The sequence below is a fragment of the Meles meles genome, unplaced genomic scaffold, assembly GCF_922984935.1.
Source record: "Meles meles unplaced genomic scaffold, mMelMel3.1 paternal haplotype, whole genome shotgun sequence".
Lineage (NCBI taxonomy): Eukaryota > Metazoa > Chordata > Mammalia > Carnivora > Mustelidae > Meles > Meles meles.
Window position 1 is genome coordinate 604,635 of NW_025721131.1, and position 20,981 is coordinate 625,615.

At 37.6% G+C, this 20,981-nt stretch overlaps 1 protein-coding gene across 1 annotated transcript in view; it reads right to left on the reverse strand.

Moving 5' to 3' along the window:
* Positions 1-20,062, reverse strand: part of LOC123936017 (phosphatidylinositol 3,4,5-trisphosphate-dependent Rac exchanger 2 protein-like) — a 45,471-nt gene extending 25,409 nt beyond the window's left edge. The window contains exons 1-3 of the mRNA XM_045996818.1: positions 20,013-20,062; positions 12,622-12,723; positions 8,854-9,015 (exon numbers count right to left, since the gene is read on the reverse strand). Of these exons, the coding sequence (XP_045852774.1) occupies positions 8,854-9,015; positions 12,622-12,717 (258 nt within the window). The 5' untranslated portion in view covers positions 12,718-12,723; positions 20,013-20,062. The remainder of the gene's footprint in view (positions 1-8,853; positions 9,016-12,621; positions 12,724-20,012) is intronic.
* Between the last annotated feature and the right edge of the window lie 919 nt (positions 20,063-20,981).

Below are 20,981 nucleotides of genomic sequence, written 5' to 3' on the forward strand. Positions count from 1 at the left end.
TCCCTGTCCCTGTCCCTCCACTTGTGCTCTCTTTCTCTTTCAAATAAATACAATTTTTAAAAAATCTTTAAAAACTACATTATGTTTAAGTCATTACCATAAGTTCCCATTAGCTCCTAGCTCCTGATCAAAAACCAGAATAATATTAATTGACCTCTGTGAGGTAAAACACTTCTTTTCAAAAACAGCCCAAAGCATCTGTTTAATAATCTATTAATGAAACTTTGTGGGGTAATGACATAGAGCCCAACAATCTTGTTATCTTTTAAAGTATATCTCACAATATAAACATAACATCACTCCTATTATATTTTACTAAATCCTACCAAGACGTTTCTATCCCTGTAATGATATGTCTTTAATATTTAACAGCAAGCTTTAAGAATCAGTACATTAGGTACCTTTACTATCTTCTACCAGAGTAGAATAGTAATAGTATTAGATAATAGTGAACTACTACTATCACATGAAATGTCCATTAAATAAATCCAGGAGGATTGCTTACGCACTTAGAAGGAATCTGTGTTGAACATACACATTTGTCTAAAAAATCTCCTTCTAAATGAATGGCCTATAGCATTTCTCTTTATACCATGTGTATAAGCTGTAAATGGTCAAGAAGAACCATTGTGCCCTTGATTTACCATGATTGAATCTGTGCATTATTACTAGGACAATGGCAACTAGAAATCAGTAAGAATCTCTTAACTACAGAGACATACAATGTTAGAAATATCAAAAATTTGACCAAGTGTATATACCGTCTTCTGTATAGTCATGATATGCCTCTCACTTCAAATCCATCCCATGTACAAGTAGACACTTAATAAGCGTCTCTTTTTAAATAATGTTGTGTTATTTTCCCCTTGCTTACATGATAAATCTACCTTTCTCTGTAGCTAAAACAAAAGAAAACAAAACCCTCACGACTTTATCTTTAAAGTAAATGAAATGTATGATATTTCGAAATTACATGCAATTTTTTTTTCATTTACCTAGAAATCCCAGGAGAGCTTCTGGGGTTAGAAATAAAGAAGTCAAGCTACAAAATTCACGGAAGGAATTGAAATATAGTATGGCGATGAACATCAGATTACTAGGTAAGAGTCAGGAGCACTAAAGTCTATCAAAATGACAACGTCAGGCAAGTGAACTAGAATATAAAAAATGTCGAAGCAGTAAAACAAGCCAGGCAGATCATCAGAAGACAGCAAAGCCTCTAGGGCAATGGGTCTCAAAGTTTAGAGTTTGGGAGACACACCTGATATGCTTCTTGAAATTCCCAGGTTCCCTGGTCCTGCCTTCGGAGATTGAAACTGAGTAAAGCTGGGGTAGGTCCCACGTCATTCCAGTAAATGCTGATGCATGTGGAACACTCTAAGTAAAATTGCCTTGGAGGCTTTGAGTACCTGATTCCAGGTGCTCAAGTGCATCCTATGGCAACCCTGCTGACAGGGAGATAGAGGTGAGCACAGGTCTCTGCCTGAGGTAGTCCTGACTGCTTCCTAGTCCCAGGGCAGATAGGCATTGATCGTGTTACCATGGTCGCAAATATACCACATGGTCATCTCTGGTATATTTCATCACTGGTGAATATTCACTTATACCTAAATAATGTTACATAACCTAGGTAGTGTTTTATCTTCATTTTGAAAATTGATGCTAATTTTTAAATCTAGAAATCTTTTCTTTGGCAATTCCATATTTAGTCATTGAACAATCATGTATGATAAACACTTTTCTCTAGATGAATACTAAAGTCAGGGTTTTAACATTTCTATAACATGCCAAACAATGTGTTAAACATTTTTTCCTTGTATAAATCTCTAGCAAGTTGGCTTCTCTGTAAAGTTTTAGGAAGCAAGAGGGAGAGAGGGAGACGGGAGGGAGGAAGAAAAGGAGGAAGGGAGGAAGGAAGGAAGGAAGGAGGAAAGAAATATGGTGGGAGGACAGGAGGAAGGAAAATAAAAGAAAGGGAAAGATGTTTGGTTAGATCAGTTTTGTACAGTCTTTCATGGGTCACCAAGTAGATATTGAAGGCGGCAGATTATTTCACTATGGGAAAAAAAAATACCCTATAGAAATACTTTTACAAAGATGGAACTTCATGTGTCTGTGAAAAAAATATTGCCCATTAAAATAAGCTATTTTAACAGTACAGTGATATATCATAGAGTCATAAACGAACATTTGAAGGCAAGGTATAAAGAATTATTTTAAAAAGTAAGAGGGGGGCGCCTGGGTGGCTCAGTGGGTTAAAGCCTCTGCCTTCGGCTCAGGTCATGATCCCAGGGTCCTGGGATCCAGCGCCGCATCAGGCTCTTTGCTCAGCAGGGAGCCTGCTTCCTCCTCTCTCTCTGCCTGCCTAGTTGTGATTTCTCTCTGTGAAATAAATAAAATATTAAAAAAAAAAGTAAGAGGGCTTGTATAAATCATTAATTTTGGACTATCTGAAAGCTATTGCCCATAATGTAATATGTATATGTACATATTCAATACAGAATTTTTTTAAAGATTTTACTTATTTATTTGACATAGACAGAGAGAGATCACAAGCTGGCAGAGAGGCAAGCAGAGAGAGAGGGGGCAAGCAGGCTCCCTGCTGAGCAGAGCCCGGTGTGGGGCTCGATCCCACAACCCTGAGACCATGACCTGAGCCGATGGCAGAGGCTTTAACCCACTGAGCCACCTATGCGCCCCAGTACAGATATTTTTAAATAATGTGTTTGCCCATATGATTCAGACTTTTGCTGTCTCAGCAATCCCTTAAAAAATAACCAAAATAATGTACTTTTTTCATCTAGATGATTTATCCTTTTTAACATGCATTTCCCTTTAAGAAGCAACATTTATCATGTAAAATCACACCTGTGATGAATTATATATATATATAGAACTAAATACAGCAAAGCCCCAGCAAGGACGTTCCATGGATGGTTTTAATCCTGACCACTTTTATTAAATCAGGAAAGGGAGGCTGAGTGGCCGTTCAAGGGGAGAAGTAACCACCCATTAATAACTGCACTATGGGTGGCAATCTACTCATCCAGTGCCTCTCCTTCCAAAAGCTTCTCTTTCTAATCCAGTCTGTGGAAACCTATCTCATCCCTCCTCCTTGGTCCCAGCAGGTGCAAAGGCTTGGGACATGACCCCTGTTCCAGATTCTAGTGGAAGAAACAGATATGAAAGCATAGAATTAAATGCAGTGTGATCACTGCAGTAACAGAATAGCAACAAAATGAGAGCTGGCCTGAATTAACACTCTTAGAGATAGCTGTGTGTGTATGATTATTTGTTTATCATTAACTATATAGTTCATTCCATGTCGTGGTTTCAGGTTTCAATCACTCTTTAGGGGTTTTCTTTGTCAGACTTACAAAGTACACCATTTCAGTATCACCTTCTGATAGGGTGAAAAGATCAGTCTGAAATGGATGGAGCAAACCATGACTTCAGTCACTAAAGCCAGGACCCAGCGGCAGTCCATGTTGGCAACCCTCCTCACCAATGGCTCCTCTTCCCACTGTGGGTGTCTCATGGTCAAGATCCAGCCAGAAAATGGTGATAATTCAGAATCTAATTTGTTAAGAAGCTGAATAATTTTGATTCTATGAATTGGAGGTATAATCAGGTGTGAATTATATAGTCAGTATACATGAAAGACTAGTAAATTCAAAGTGCCATTACAGAATTTAATGTAATTTAATTTAATGTGGAATATGATGAATTTCCATAGGTGGACACAAGTTAGGTGACAAAGTATGCTTTCAGAAAATGACAACACCCAGAAAAGACAGTCAGGAGCGTGTGGATTTATTTTATGGCCCCTTTTCTAATTTCCAGTGTGTCTTCAAACATTAAAATGATTTATGAAGCACTGCAACAATAGAACAAAGCCCCACCTCTGAAAAAGACCCAATGAAAATACTATTGCTAAACCACATCTGGATTATTTGAAAGGTAAATCTTTTTATGTTAAGTTCTCTTAATATGTTATGGAAGGGTTCATTACTGATTCTTTGCAGCTATGAGGAGGCAAAAAATCACTATAATAGGAAACTAGTCACTAATTATCTGACCCCACTGTCAGCGCTCCCTGCTTAACACCAGAGTCTACCCCATTCATCTTGTCAACTCAATGTTGAATGTCAATACTGGAAAAACGCAGACTGCAGAGAGAAGGCATAATCTTGGCAAAGGAGGAGGATGACAGGAGGCCCTGAAACTTCCCCCAATCATATACAAAGCACTGACAGATGAAGATCTAACAAGAGCTAGACCCACTCACGGTGGAAGAAAAGAAAATTGACAAGAATGACAACTAGGTGGGCGTCTCATAAGAGAATGATTTCAGTATCAAAGGAGTGTCTCAAGAAAATGAATGAAGCATTTGAATATTCTTTCAAAAAACCTTTTAAATCTACTAGAAAAGTTAAACATGAAATGAAGAATATCACATCATTTTATCATAGAATGTCATAAAATGTATGTCCCACAGCAAGATTTAGCATTTGGTTCACTCTTTTTGAGATTCAATTTATTAAATGATGTTTTAACCTAGATTCTGTCATCTATTAGATAAAACTAATAACATAAATGTTCGTTTTATCGAAATGAAGTCCCAATCAAGCTTCCCCCCTCCCACTTAGGAAATTCTGCTCCCTTTCTACATAGATTGACTTTCAATGGCCTTCTTCCCAAACCACCTATCCTTAAGCAACAAGGGCCATCTATAAATCAGTTCTGTCTCAAGGCAGTAGACAAATTTGTATCTACCAAATCACCTTGTAGAAAAGAAAAAAAAATTCTCATCACAACCTCTGTTAGACTCATACTCATAAAGTAAGAGAACATGACTTGAAGTCAATATACTGTCAGACACAATCATATATAAAAAGCAGGAAATGGATGTTAAAACAGGTTTGTGCCATTATATTTCTCCACGCAGAAAGCCAAGAGGTGTCAAATTTCTATTCTGTTTCTATTTCATAAAATGCAGTAACTATTTTGATCTTATTTTTTCCAGCACCTTCATATTTTAATAATTCTCCCTCTTATCTTTTAATATGATTGTTTTCAGATTTGAGAGATCTATTCCAAACAAGGCTATCACGGATATAAAGCTGAATTACCAAGTGATATAATGCTTTTTGATACTCCCTTGTTGACAGAGTTCATTAGGACTCCAAAGATTAGAGTTACCATTACAATACTATCAATCAGCCAAAAAGCAGACCAAGACGGCGACTGGTCCTGCTCTATGAAATGAATCAGTGACTCTGATTAAACAACTAATGAACTTCCTTTCCAAGCACACTGATCACTGCCCTACAATTACCTTTGGCAGAATATCCTGTGCAATGCTCTGAATGTTGGAGAAGACATAAAACTGAGATATCATAAATTATACTAATAAAAGGCAGAACTTCAAATCTGAGCAATTAAACTACAGATCTTCTGTAATGACAGTCACTATGTAAATGATGACAAACACCTAATTTCTATAGTCAATTTACTTCTAAATGGCAAGCAATCAACGTAATCTAAAGAATTAGCTTAATTTTTTTCTGAGTAGATACAATATTACACGGTGACAAGGAATATAGGTTTAAACTCTGCCATCCATTAGCTATAAGCACTTGGGGTAAATCATATGGGCCCTCACTTTTTAAATCTGTGTAATGGGGATTATAAAACCTCAGCGAACTGTTAAGGGCTCACCAAGATTGCATACAATGGAAGATTAGCCTTTCCTCAAAAGGAAAGTGGCTGACTGGCCAACAAGGACCTCTGTCCTCCCCTAGGCAAGACTACAGGAATCTTAGATTTTGATCTTGAATCTTGAGTGATGTAATAGAACGGTAGAAAACATTATTAGAGTCTATCCATTTTACTCAGGGCACTGATGAACCTACCTACCAGTTTTGGCTGCCTAGACACCCTTGAGAGTGTAGCTTTTCTACTGATTCTGTGAGCTACTCCGTATCTTTTTAAATTAATTTTTCTTTTAGTTTCTGTGACTTGGAGCTATCTAACCTTAAGTGAAGTGATATAATACCTTCAGTAGTCAGGAGCTTGTATTAGACAAATAGGAATTTCTCAACGGTAAAAATCCTACCATTGAACCCGAGCTTTAAAATACTTCTCATTTGCGTAGGATTTTATAGTATTCAAAGCACTTCCACTTATTTCATTTGACTCCTGTAATAATCCACATACTATGTGGGAGAGGTCTGATGCATCATCCCCAAAGTAAGGGTTAGAGTCCGGACTAGAGAAAATCATGTTTCAACTCTGTGTTATCTAATTTGGGACCATAGATTTCAATCACTTGTTTACCTAAATTCAACATAAAGGAATGTAACGATAATTTATAGCACAAAATATTAGACAGGCAAGATACCAGACAGTTTTTACTATAAAAAGCCTTCTTTTGATTAATGAGAAAATAAGACTGGATAATTGACTTACATGAAATAAATAATCCACCTAAGGTGAAAACAATGCTGATTCATGCTGTATCAGATTCAGATCCCATTCAAGAAATTTTATAGTTACTGGAGCGAGGGTGTCATCCCTCAGGTGGTCCTCAAGGGTCTGCAGGAGCTTGGGGAAGGAACTAGACAGGGAGTTGTTTTGCAGCCTTCTTAGCTCAAGACTTCTCACCTCAAAGGCTTTTTAAGGAACTCTCCGTTCTTGGCCAGCATGCCACCTGACATCTGCCCTTGGTCGTGTCCTAACCCCACTAGAGCTAACTCTAAACATACACAAAGCTCTCTGCAAGCTGAGCAGTAATCTTTGTTTGCAATTCAGAGAAAGCTCTGTAACTATCCTCCTTCCCTCCCAGGGCCTGCATTCATCCTGTAAGACTACCCCTCTCTCCTGGACAAATCGGGAGTCCTATCAGCAATTTCTCCAAAGCTTCCAGGAACAGACCAGGTGTGAGTATTATAAGAGCTTTCCCCCTCTCTCCAAGCTGGTGGACTGAGATGAGGAATCATGTTCTTATCAAAAGTTGCCAACCAGTTAGCTGGGCCTTCCTCCAAGCTCCGTTCCCTCAATGTCCCAAAACCCCCCAAAGTAGCCTGGCTGTGTCTTACGCAATTATATTCAAATCCTACTCCAATAGAATCTGCGTCACTGCCCTTTTTGGGGACCTGAACTCATATGATCTCCTCTGTGCCTGCTGGGACTGTAGTTAAATCTGATTTCCTGCAGCCAGTTTCCTCTGTCCCGATGCTGCATTTTTCTCTTGCACTTCAACTGTTTGTTGTAAACAGAGAGCGCTGGTGAGATTGAGGCACCCCCTGTTAGGGGCTGTAAGTAACGGAACATGATCCACACACATTCTTCCTCTGAGTAACTGCCATGCCCAGAGCAAGAAATATCAACTTTTTAAAGAATCTCTTAATTCTGCAGTAGATACAATTTTTTTTTTGGAATATACATGAGGAGGAACAAAATTATGACAGATTCCATTCCCCTAGAGTACCGAGAAGAACCTGTGAGGTTTTGTTTTGGGAAAAGGCCTGGCAAATATCAATGAGAAACCCTGCAGTTTAAAGCATGTTCAGTTTTTCTTCCAATGCTCGCGTGACAACAGAACGACAAAAGCAAACTTCAGTCCATTTTCCTCAACCCAGCAGGACAAGCGCTCCCCAAGAAAGGAATTATCATCATGAATCAACTGCAAAACACACAACCATTTTAACTGACTGAAATAATTAGCATTCATGCTGAAATGGGAGGTCCCCCTGGACACTTGAAATGAAAGAATATAGATGAAGAGAAAACTTCCATCCCAGCTGGATTTGAAAATTTCATGGTGAAGGGTGGATAAACTGGGGAATTCCCGGAGGTCAACGTTTGAGGTTTCTTTGCAAATCTGAATGGATATAATTTTTGAATGGATTTAATTTTAGATCTAAATGGAAACCAACATATTGAAGATATGAAACAAATCAATTATAAGGTCCTAAAGATACAAAGCAATTCACTCGAATTTGTGTGAAAACATTATTTGGTTGGAAACATTTTAAATCTTCTCTATCCCTTTAAAAAATGTCTTAATTGCTTTACTTTATAAAACTAAATGATACCAGCTGAAAGCTCATCTCATCTCAATTAAGTCAATTTAAAGACAAAATTTCAGTTTATGCTTTATATAGCACTAAAATAACATAGGGCTCCAACCCCATGAAATAACAAGGATTCAAAGTTACCATGGATGAAAACATATAACAGAGTCTGAATATCACTTTTTGTTTGCTTCTTTTATCATTTAAAAAAAATCTTTCTTTAATGAGTCATAAATCCGTAAGACTTTTCATCTTGAATGGACCTTGAAAATCACATCATAAGACAGTTTCTTCATTTAGAAATGATGAAATAATTGCAAAGAAATGCAGTTTAAGAGATTAAGTGACCTTAACATGAAATTCATCATCAAACACCTAATTTAGAATCTGAAAATAACAGTATCATAGAACACATACCGGGCGTTACTCCCCTTCCTTACTCTCTCCAGGTTTCAGGCTATGTACTTATTGACCAAAGGAAGGCAGGGAAAAGGATAATCAAGATGCACAAATACTGAAACACCAAAGCTTATAACCCACACAACATTAGAAGGCTCTATGACAAAGCTTTCAGGTTGACGTTAAGTCAATTAACTTGCCACTCTAAAGAGATTTAAAAATAATAATGACAGCACTTTGCAGAAATGGTTATAGCCCTCTGCCATTATCTGGGAAAATGACCATTTATGGCTCCATCCAATGTCAACAATTCTACATGCAGCATAAGACATAACACAACTATTTTAAGCTCCACTGTTGAGTAGAGTAAATGTACCTCCCAGCCTTCAATGTGAGACTGCCATTCCTCTAAAACTTCTAACTTCTCCATCTGCCTCTTGGCCTCGTTTATGTTGGGGTAGACAGCTTTCATGGCTTGGAGGGCTTCCATTACTGCTGCGTAGACACTGTGTTTCCTTGGAGTCCGCTTCAGCAACTCCTGTTTATACACAAAAAAAAAAAAACAAATCGCCCTTTGATCTTCAGCTTTCTGGTATAGCAGGTTCAGAATGACCAGGAAATGAGAACTGCAGAGATCGTGAGAGCCACCTTCAGAAGGGACATCACAAACTCCACTGAAATTCAGATCAATGAATGTACGTTACCCTGACACACATTTTGCAGCTCCTTTAATTTTTTGGCCTTAAAATTATTTTGTTTTAAAAACTAAATTAGATTTCTCCTTTTGAATTCTCAAGTATCTCACCTGCAGCATGTAATTTGTTTATAAGATTGACCTCTGCTCCAACAGAAATAGAACTCTGTATGTCTTCCTAGAGTCTTAGCGGAACAGTAAGTCTTTAAATAAATATGTCCCATAATTTCAAAAATAATTTCAATGCCTTATTTCCTAAAACACTTTTGAGAAACTACAAAAACATGCCATGAGTAAAGCAAAATTTTTAAATGATGTCTTATACGCTAGCAAAATAAGTAACTTACAAGTTCCATGATACTCCATCAATAACGGAGCAATTTATGCTATTTACACCAATAACTCGGTTTCACTTTCTACAGTGAATGAATTGCCATAGGCCCGTCCAAAGCTTTTTTTGTTGTTGTTTTGATTTGGGTTTTTTTTTTTTTTGGCATTTTATGGTTTTGTCCATTCAGGATATCAGAGCAAGCGTGATCTTTAATCTTTTAAATATATTAAAAGGTTTTGTTTGGTGTTTAGAAGCACGAAATAAACATCTTCACCCACTGTCTAGACAGTTGTGACCACATTGCTTTTTAATTAGTCATTTTCTCTTTACTACAGTTGCCATCATCACATTAACTAACACAATTACAGAAATCCTGGGGCAAGTCTTTAAAATAAGTTTCTTCATTCTTAACATCCAGTGGGAAACTATGCAGTTGTTATACTCTCTTGAGGTCTGTTACTGTTGAAACTTCTGCCATAAACTTTGACCCTGCATTCAGTATGTTCACATTCCGTTCTGCAGGGCTAGCACCAGAAGAGTGCACATTACATCACTCCCAAGACAAGATTTAAAAACTTATGTTGGATCACAAATCCATAAAAGAGATATGCTGGCTTCTCTAAAAATTCTAAAGTGCAGAAGTATTTGTAAATTATGTGAAGTGGTCAAGTCAGTCTGCAGACTGTGATTTGAGGTCCTATGGAATTGTGCCAGTGCATATCTGTGAAGTTGAGATATGAATGTAGACAATGTGAAACAGCAAGAAAAATGAGTAGTACTAATATTTTGTCAGTTACTTTCTATCAACATTAACTGGTTGGCCACGCCAATAATTTCAAGTTCCACAACGATGACTGATAGATTGTATAACACACAGCCTAACTCCTAATGCTTTTCTCTGAATAAATAAAACCAACCAAAATGAAAGAGACTATAGGCACAATGGTACAACAACAAAAAAATTATCAACACCAACATATCTACTACACAAATAAATAGTTTCTTCATGTTTCTTTGTGAAGATAATCATCCAAAGAAGGGGAAAGATGTCATCTTTCCACTTCTCGAAGGAGCTCTGAGTTGATCTTTTTCTTCCTAAGCAAGGATGGGTCCATTATTCTATCTTTGTAGAGGTCAGATCAGCCAACCCTATCTGGTGGTCATCCCCATCCAGAAGTGATTTAGAACAATTACTTAGCATGATATCCTTCTCTTAATAGCACTATCCCTTCTGACTCTTACAACAAAAAAATGCCTGGGATTCCAAAATCAGGTCCAGGAACAGCTGACGTGATCTGAGTCACCAAGTCAAGAGTCTGAAAGGACTCTCAGAAAGATAGGAGTCGGGACGCCTGTGTGGCTCAGTTGGTTAAGCGGCTGCCTTCGCTCAGGTCATGATCCCAGCGTCCTGGGATCGAGTCCCACATTGGGCTCCATGCTTAGCAGGGAGCCTGCTTCTCTCTCTGTCTCTGCCTGCCACTCTGTCTGCCTGTGCTCACTCTCGCTCTCTCTCTGATAAATTAAAAAAAAAAAAAAAGAAAGATAGGAGTCACGTTTGCCCCAATCTTCCTGAACTGAAGACCATATTAAAGTTCTGCAGAACTGAAGATCCCCATGTTAGCTTCCCTCTGTGGCTTAAGCAAGCAATTTTGACTTGTTTTTTTAATAAGGAGAAATTGTTTTCAAAGAAATTTTACACAAAAACCCAATTATGCAACTCATGGAAGTTGTAGTTAAAAAAATGTATTTTAAGTTCAAATTCCTTACATTTGTTTCTCAAAAAGTAAATCAATAAGAACACCAGTTAATATGTGCAAAACATATTGAAATATTTTAAAAATTTAGAGAGCAAGCAGTAGTTCATCTATTAAGATAAATCAGAATCAAATATATATGAATAATAGCAGCTAACATATACGGAGTACATAATAACTAACATATACGGAGTACATACTGTGCTAAATGATTTGCATAAAAGTTGAATTACTATTTTTATGTAATACATTTTCCATATGTGTGTATGTATATATGTATATACACACATACACAGACATACACATCCATTATACACATCCTTGCAGACATACGCTACAATTTCATCATCATTTTTTCTGCTTCATTAATAAAAACCCAAGGCTTTAAGAAGTTAGATTATGTGGGGGCACCTGTGTGGCTCAGTGGGTTAAAGCCTCTGCCTTTGGCTCGGATCATGATCCCAGAGGCCTGGGATCCAGCCCCACATCCTGCTCTCTGCTCAGCGGGGAGCCTGCTTCCCTCTCTCTCTCTCTCTGCCAGCCTCTCTGCCTACTTGTGATCTCTGTCTGTCAAATAAATAAAAATAAAATCTTTAAAAAAAAAAGAAGTTAGGTTATGTGTTCAGTCATAGTAAGCAGAATACTTAGGATCTGAACTCAGAGTTCCTGTGCTCAACCGCCAACCCAAACTGCTGTTCTAGTTCCAAGAAGCACCATTTCCAGAATTGCTATTCTAATCTATTCACATATTCTTACAGTACAAGCATAATTAGCACATTAAAATGTGTATTTCACAGTAACACTTTTAGTCATTGTAATGAGACAATGGCCTACGACCATTAATGCGTCCACAGGCAGTATTTGCTTAGCACCGTCGTTCTACATCCTACCATTTATTGTCCCATGTGACCCACAACATTCCCTGTAATACTGATTCAAAAACCAAACTGTGAAATTAGGTAACTTTCACTTTAAGTTCATTAGCATCAAGAGGAGACCAGTGTAAGGGGAAGTCAAAAAATAAACAATAGTAGATTTACTTAAGATAACGAACCCTGTAGACAATATGCAATATAAACTTGTCATAAGGTATTTAATGGGATCTATCTTGAAACTAATGCATTTACTCTAAATGAAACTCAAACGGATAAGTTTTCTACAAAGAGCACTAAAAAGTCTCTTTTCCTAAAAGATTTGTTTCCTAATCCATATATATGTGATGAAATAGCTATTTTCCCTAGTAAGTATAATCTGCCATTTCTTTAGAAAATCAGATTATTTAAAAGAAAAACATTTTAAAGCAAAATATGCAGCAAAATATGCAGATACAAGAAAATACTACCGTGAAATAAACACATAAAATACCTTCAAAAGGAGAGGGTATTTGCAAATTCTTTGTATTGGTGTTACTAAATATCCTTCCAGGGGAACATCTGTATTCTTCCGTCCTCCAAGTAGCATGCAGTTCTGCAGTGGAAATAAAAATAATTAATCGCAATTTTTTAAAGCTGGAGCCATGAAATTTTCTTCTATCATAAAACTTTCTGCTAAAATCTTTTGAAAGCCTGTCTTTATACCTTCTTTCTCTGAGATGAGCCTGTGAAATCACAAAGAACATTGACAGAAGACAAAGAGAAGTATTTTCGTATCACGTTAGTTATAGAAACCAAAATAAGTTTTAAATACATACCTTTAAAATTAATTTTTATGTACTATCCTCTAAAGTCTGAGGAAAAAGAAATAGGATAGAGATGGAGGAATAAATGATGGGTAGGTGGATGGATGGATGGATGGACAGATGGGTGGATGAATGGACTGATGGATAAATAAATAACAGACACAAAGATACACAGATCAATCCTGCTTATAAAAGGAGTTGTGTTGTAGCTGAATTGTGGTGTTGTGCTGTGTTGTAAAGAGCAGGGCCTGAAGACAACCAGGTTCTATACATCCTCACCACTGACTAGTGATGTAACTTTGGGTTGATTTCAGAATGCTAGTTTTCCTGCCTGTAAAACTGTCATGTTTTAACCAAGTGATTACTCAGTCACTTTTAGCTATAATACCCCACCAGTGACAATGGCCAGTCAGTCTCTGAGAAGGAGGTCAGGTATGATCACCAGAGAGGCAAGATGAATGGAGAAATCTCAAAAGCAGCAATCAGAATATCATGAAATAGAAGGAAAATCAACTCTGATTAAAAAAAAAAGCCTATATCCTCTGAAGCATCTGGTCTTTATTTTATAATTTAAGTATCAATTTAAAAAAGAAAAAGATTAGAAACTTGTGCCAAATCCTTTTCCTACAATGCCTATCAGAGGGACTGGCAAAAAGAAAGTAGTCGATAAATATGTAATAAACGGAGAAAAGGGCTCCTCAGATATCATACTGATAATTTAGCAACCTTTATACCAGCATTTTACAAGGGATGAGACTACTGTCCTACATTCATTGAGAAGAGAGACCAAGAGCTGAGCAGGAAAGGATGAAAAAGAAAAGACTGTTGTGAGCAACTTGGCTTTAGCCAAGTGTATTTGAGTCAGGAAAACTAACATCATGACTTTAACTTCACCCAGACACTTTAGAAGACAGGGGAGCAAAGAAGTGTTCTGACTCAAGCATGCTCTTTGAGGGCTTCATCCCCCCATTGCAATCAGTTTATCAAAATATTTTTTTCCAACCCCACATGGTGTTGTCCCCAGAGGAACCGTATGAAACACAACTATGTACATCTCACTGTATTTCCAGTGATGTTTCAGCATCCTTACATATGTTAGCGCCCCTTATAAACACAGCCACCCCTTTCCCTAGCCCCGTGTTGAGGTACCCTAAGAAATTCATGACTGCTTAACACACTGTTATTTCCTTGTCTAAGAGGACTGTACAGATCATGAACTGTCTTCATAATAGCAGAGGTGGGTTGTCACTTTAGACTGGCTTATGAAAGCCAACTCTCTCTCCATGCGTCTACAAAGAATATCTTCTAAATGAGCTCCCACAGATCTCCCTGATGATGAAAACTGTGCCAGCATACCCAAGTACCCAAATAATACCACCACCAAATCTGTAAACTCTTACCTGTCTTCCCAAGGGTGACTGTTATTATCCCCCATTTTATGGAGATGGAAAATGACACCAGCGATAAAATCAATTTCTTAAAGTCATTCAGGTAATTAGAGATCACTTAGTACCAGAGCAGGTATTATAAAAGCCAGGTTTCCTACCAGACTATGCTGCAGGATCATCTAAAAACCAACACTCTTCGGACTTGACTGGCATGGCTTGACACAATTCAGTCAATAAACTAGATCAAGGGGATCAAAGAGTCAACTGTGCTGAGAACAGACTGGATTCACTAAGACAATGAAGCTTTAACACCTCCTAAAAAGCTCTAAAATTTTAGTGGCATAGAAGCCTCTTCTGGCTGTGGCAGAGAAAAGAGATCAGTAAATCCTCTTCCTAAAAAAACAACTGTAACCTCAGCAAAATTGTCGAAAATATCAACTTCAGGGCTCTGGAAATCAACTAAAGTCAAACAAAAAAACAGAGAAGTGTTTTTTTCCATGAAAAACTGCGGAAATTTCTGGTAAGAAAGGTGGGAGTCTATAGCATTCTCACAAGAGCTTCTCCCACCTTCCCCCTGCCTCCTCATGCTTCCGCCCTCCTCAGCTCGCCCTGCACAGTGGCCCTATCAAAATGGTGCTTCCACAGTGGCTCTCCTGCAGTGGCCGCATCACAGGGGCCCTGACATAGTGATAGACCCTGAAAACCTGCTTTCAGGTGGGGCTGCAGAAAGTAAATATCTCACTCCTGAGGGCGTTGTCAATAAAGTTAGCACACTATATAAGAAAAATGGAGAATACCTACAATTCCGTTGGCCTGAGATTATAGCCCTCTTTGGAGCAGATATCAGGCTGTGCATCTGTAGAAAAGACCCAAGGGGGAAGCGGTGTCCCCATGGAAAGAAAAACCTAGATCTGACTTGAAAACTGCCTACTCTCTGAATGTCTCCCCCACCCCCCCTAAAGTAACACATAGATCCATAGACAAGATGATTAACGATGTTTGGTCACCTCTGACAAACCACCGGCAGAACTAAGTTAAGCAGTTACTGGAGTGACCCCTAAAAAGAGAGGCTAAATTAAAGAACAAAAAATTGAGTAGAGAGAGCAGTTGTACATACAAGAGTCAAGGTTCTTAAATCAAGTCCAGGAAAGTTACAAAAAGACAAAACAGAACAACACAAACAAAAAACAACCACCAACTTCAGGAAATAAGACTTGATAAATTAAGATGAATATTGTTCTTAGAGCAATCACCCCCCCAAAAAATAGTTCAAAAAAATCAAAAGAGGAAATAAAACAGTACACTAAGGAAGGTAAAGGAGGAACAGAGGGGCAACAACAAAAACACATACAGAAAAAACAATAAAATGGTACCTGTCAATACAACAATACCAATAATTCAGTTAAAGATCAATGAATGGAACACTCCAATCAAAAGTCAGAGATGATCAGGCTGGATAAAAAAATCAAGATCCATAATGATGTACTGTAGTTGGCTAATTGAATTTAAATAAAGTAAAATTTTAAAAAAAAGGCAAGATCCAACTATATACTGTCTCCTAGAGACATGTTTTAGATTCAAAGACCTAAATAGTTTGTAAGGAAAATACTGGAAAAAGATACACAAACAGTACAAGAAGTGTCATGGCTATAATAATATCAGCCAAAACAGACTTTAAGAAAAGAAATATCCCTAGGGACAAAGAAAAACATTTTATGATCAATAGAAATACAAATACAAGCACTTTCAATGAATATATATTTAACAACAGAGCCCCAAAACATATAAAACAAAACTGACATAATTGAAAGGCAAGACAGACAATTTAACAATTATACCTATAGATTTCAATATCCTACCCTCAATAACTGACAGAACACCTAGAGGAAAAGAGAAAGAAGAGAAGAACAACACTATGAACAAAACTGACCTAACATTTATAGAACATTCCACCCAACAGTTACAGAATATGCATAGTTTTTAAGCACACATGGAGCATACAGAGAGGGGGAAAAAAACAAACAAAAAACAAAAAACTCCAGGACAGACCCTATGCTAAACCATAAAAATGTCTTAATGAATTTAAAAAGATTTAAATGATTTAATTATGTTCTCTGACCAAAATAGAATTAAATTTAAAAAGTCAACTACAGGAAGAAATCTGGAAAATTCCAACCTTGGGAAATAAAGTAACGGAATGTTAAAACTCATCATTCTAAGATTTTACCCTACTGACAAGCTCAAAAGTCAACCGGCCAGAGATTTCTGGATGCTGGAAGAACACATGAAACTCCTAGGCCAGAGCTACAGGACTTTTTTTTTTCCCTGAAAGCAATAGCAGTAGCCAGAGTATCATTATTTTGGGGCCAGTTTGCCAAGGCTCAGTTCCCAAATAGCAACATAAGAAAGACCAGGTGGCCCATGCACATGGATACCAGGAAAGGAGACCTGAAGCTAAGAACCATGCATCTTTCATGAGGGCAGCAGGCGTGACTGCCCGCCACTTAGGAGGAAAAGAATATCTCTACCTTCTGATATAAACATCCTTTATATCGTGATATAAACATCCTTTAAAGATCAGCCAGAACAAAAGCAGTCAGTTCCTCCGCTCAGAAAATGTGCAGGGACACAGTCCCATGCAGAACTGCCTTCCAAGACAAACTCTAAATAAAGAATAGACGACAGATATTACAAAAGAAACGAGACCTTTTCAATAACTGAATGAAACTGAAAACACATGTAAAATTTTATGAATAAAACTAATGCAGTGTGTAGGACAAAATCATAGGTTTAAACACCTATGTTGGAAAAAGCAAAAAGGTCCCAATAAAAACTCTTGACAAACTATGAATATAGTGGAACTTCTTCAACTGGAAGAGGACATCTGTGACAACAGTAAACTTCACACTTCATGATGAAAAACTGATTGATTTCCCCCAAGATCAGAAACAAGGCAGGCATGTCTGTTCTTATCACTTCTATTCAATAGTAAACTGGTTTTAACCAGCGCAAAACCCAGGGGGGAAAAAAGACATCTATATTGAAAAGGAAGTAATATAACTGTCTTTACTCTCAGATGACTTCATTCTATATGTAAAGTGTCCTAAAGAGTCTACCAAAAAAACTACTAGAACTAATACATGAATTTAAAGCACACGATACAAGAATATACAATAAACAAAAATAAATAAAAGTCAAATGCTTATATGGTAGCAATGAACAGTCCAAAAAATGATATTAAGATCATTCCGCTTAGTGAAATAAGTCAATCAGAGAAAGACAACTATCATATGATCTCCCTGATATGAGGACGTGGAGATGCAACATGGGGGGTTAGGGGATAGGAGAAGAATAAATGAAATGAGATGGGATTGGGAGGGAGACAAACCATAAGTGACTCTTAATCTCACAAAAAAAACCTGAGGTTTGCTGGGGGAGGGGGCTTGGGGGAGGGGGAGTGGGCTTATGGGACATTGGGGAGGGTATCTGCTATGGTGAGTGCTGTGAAGTGTATGAACCTGGCGATTTACAGACCTGTACCCCTGGGGATAAAAATACATTATATGTTTATTAAAAAAAATAAGAAATAAATAAAAAATTTAAAAAAAGAAAAGAAAAAATCATTCCAATCACAGCAGCATCAAAAAGAGCAAAATACTTGGGAAAAAAATTAACAAAGTAAGTATAAAACCTGAATACAGACTTCTTAAATAAAATGAAAATATGTTCATATGGAAAAAATTTAATAAATCCTACTTCAACAAAATGTAAGAATTTTGATGTCCAAAAGATAACATTTTTAAACTAACCACACTGAGTGGAAATATTCACAAATTATATGTCAGATACAGAAGATGTGTTCCAAAATAAAGAACACTTATAGCTCAATATAAGATAAACATCTCAATTTAAAAATGGAACAAAAGATTTGAATAAGCATTTCACCAACAGGATATATGAATGTCTAATAAGAACATTGAAAGCATGCCTGGTATCAGTGGTCATGAGAGAAATGCAAATAAATATCATCTTGAGATAAACTACACATCCACTAACCCAGCTACAATTGCAACTGGTAATACCATGTGTTTGCAAAAATATAAAGAAACTGCAAACGTACATTGCTGGTGTATATGGCACAGTCATTTTGGCAGTTTCTTAAATATACAATTACTATGACCTAGCAATTCCACTCTTAGCATCCATCCAAGAGAATGAAAATATCCAAAGACTTGTACATGAATGTTCATCTCACCATCGTTGATAAAACAGTTCAAACTGGACATTTCCTGACTTTTTCTATACTAATACCTCTCTCTGAAAAGATCTTCAAGGCCCATCATTAATCATACTTGCTTGCTGACCCAAAGTCCATACACCGGCAAATGGATAAATAAAATATGGTATAGCCATACAACGAATACTATCCGGCAATAAAAATGAATGGCATATGGATACATGTTACAATGGAGATGAACCTCAAAACATTTACTCAGTAGAAGAAACCAGGTGTAAAATATTACATTGAACCATTCCATTTTTTTTTTAAAGATTTTATTTATTTATTTGACAGAGAAAGAGATCACAAGTAGGCAGAGAGGCAGGCAGAGAGAGAGGAGGAAGCAGGCTCCCTGCAGAGCGGAGAGCCTGATGCGGGGCTCGATCCCAGGACCCTGAGATCATGACCTGAGCTGAAGGCAGTGGCTTAATCCACTGAGCCACCCAGGTGCCCCGAACCATTCCATTTTTAAGAACTATCCAGAAAAGGCAAACTACAGAGATTGAAAGTAAATCAATTGATAGCCTAGAGTTTACAGGGGTTGTAGAGATGGGCCATGAGCAGGCATGAGGGACTTTTCAGGGTGCTAGAAATCTCTATAACTGGATAGTGGGGATGGTTCCTCCACTCCACAATTGGCTAAATAGTATTGAATTGTACACTTACAATGTGGTCCTCACGGGCAATTAAATTGTCCAAATTACTACCAAAATATGCATTTCTCTGTGCTATCCTAAAGAAATAAAACATATATTCTTGGGACCTGGGTGGCTCAGTGGGTTAAAGCCTCTGCCTTCGGCTCAGGTCATGATCCCAGGGTTCTGGGATCAAGCCCCGTATCCGGCTCTCTGCTTAGCAGGGAGCCTGCTTCTCCCTCTCTCTCTGCCTACCTCTCTCCCTACTTGTGATCTCTGTCTGTCAAATAAATAAATAAAATCTTTAAAAAAAACATATATTCTTATTCTTTCTGTGGAAAGTGAGTAAGGAACTTATGCAGGAGAAAGTTCAATCTTTAAATTTCTTTTCTACTATACCCACAAATCGCTTCCTTCCTGTGATGGCCCCACTTACAGCTCTCTTAGCAAAAGCAAATGAAACCTAGGGAGCTGAGGGATATACAAGCAATGATGAACTCTGGCATAAATATCTTCTCTCACTAAGAATCTGAGGTTCTCACAAACAATTCATAGTCAGCCAGGAGAGGCCATTATCAGTGATTTCCCATCCATGAGCTTCTGCCAACTCTCCCTTCTTACGATTAGAGTCCTTTGGGACTCTAGTCTCCTAGCCCAGACACATTTAAAGCATTGTCCCATGAGTAATTTTTGCACCACATTGACACTAGTTCTTGGTTCCTTAGAGAGCCTAGCAACAAATCACAGCGTATAGTAACACTCATATATATACTTACCAAAAGAAATGTGCGGATTGTTCTTATTTTGTTAAGTTCGAGAAGCAATTTCTGTGCCTTCTCATGGTTACTACAATATTCATCATAGATACCAAACTTGTCTTTCTGTGAATTTGAATAAGGATAAGTTAGAGTCATGGTAATACCTATTTGGAAAGATCAACCTGTGTGATGTTTGTGAACATATTTTATGTGTCCAAAGCGTTTACTATATTTTGGGAGCTCTACTCCGTGTATGTATCTAAGCACACTTCATTTACCAATTTTCTCTGATTCAAGAAGAATCATCTAGGAAAAAAGGTTATATGAACTAGAGTCCAATATGAGGTATGCAATACTAAGTAAATGAGTCAAATGGTAGCAAATTACAGAGAAGAGAGTACTTAGCTTTCCTGAGACGGTTCAGATACAGCTTTAAAAAAAAAAAGTAGTATCTGAGCAAGGTTCAGAGAGATGAATGCATCATTCCCAGGCAGGGTGAGGGAAGAAAGCATTTTAGGAACAGGGAAAAGCATGTGCCTGATCATGCAGGAATAGAGGGACCTAATACCCTGCAGTTCACATGCACCAATCTGGACAGCTGTGTTTAGGAGGGACATGGACAAACAAGAGAATAGTCAGCAACAAGTGACTAAGATAATGATGGACTTAGAGTCTCCAAATATGAGACTCTCTGTGACAAAGTATGAGAGGTCATTTCAAGTAGAATCATTTGTTAGTATAATAAAGTAAAGAAATGGTAGCTACTTTCAGACAGCTGTCATAGTGTAATGGGACTTACAACACTGTGTAGCTCCAAAACACAAAACTAAGACCACTTGGTGGACATTGCAAGGGCAATCCATAATGGGCAGTGGTAGGCAGATTCAGGATTAACATAAAGATCTTCTAGTGCTTATAGCTTTCATTAAAAGAGATCAAGTAGGAACAAGATAAATAACCTTCGTATTTGCCACAGAAGGGGTACAT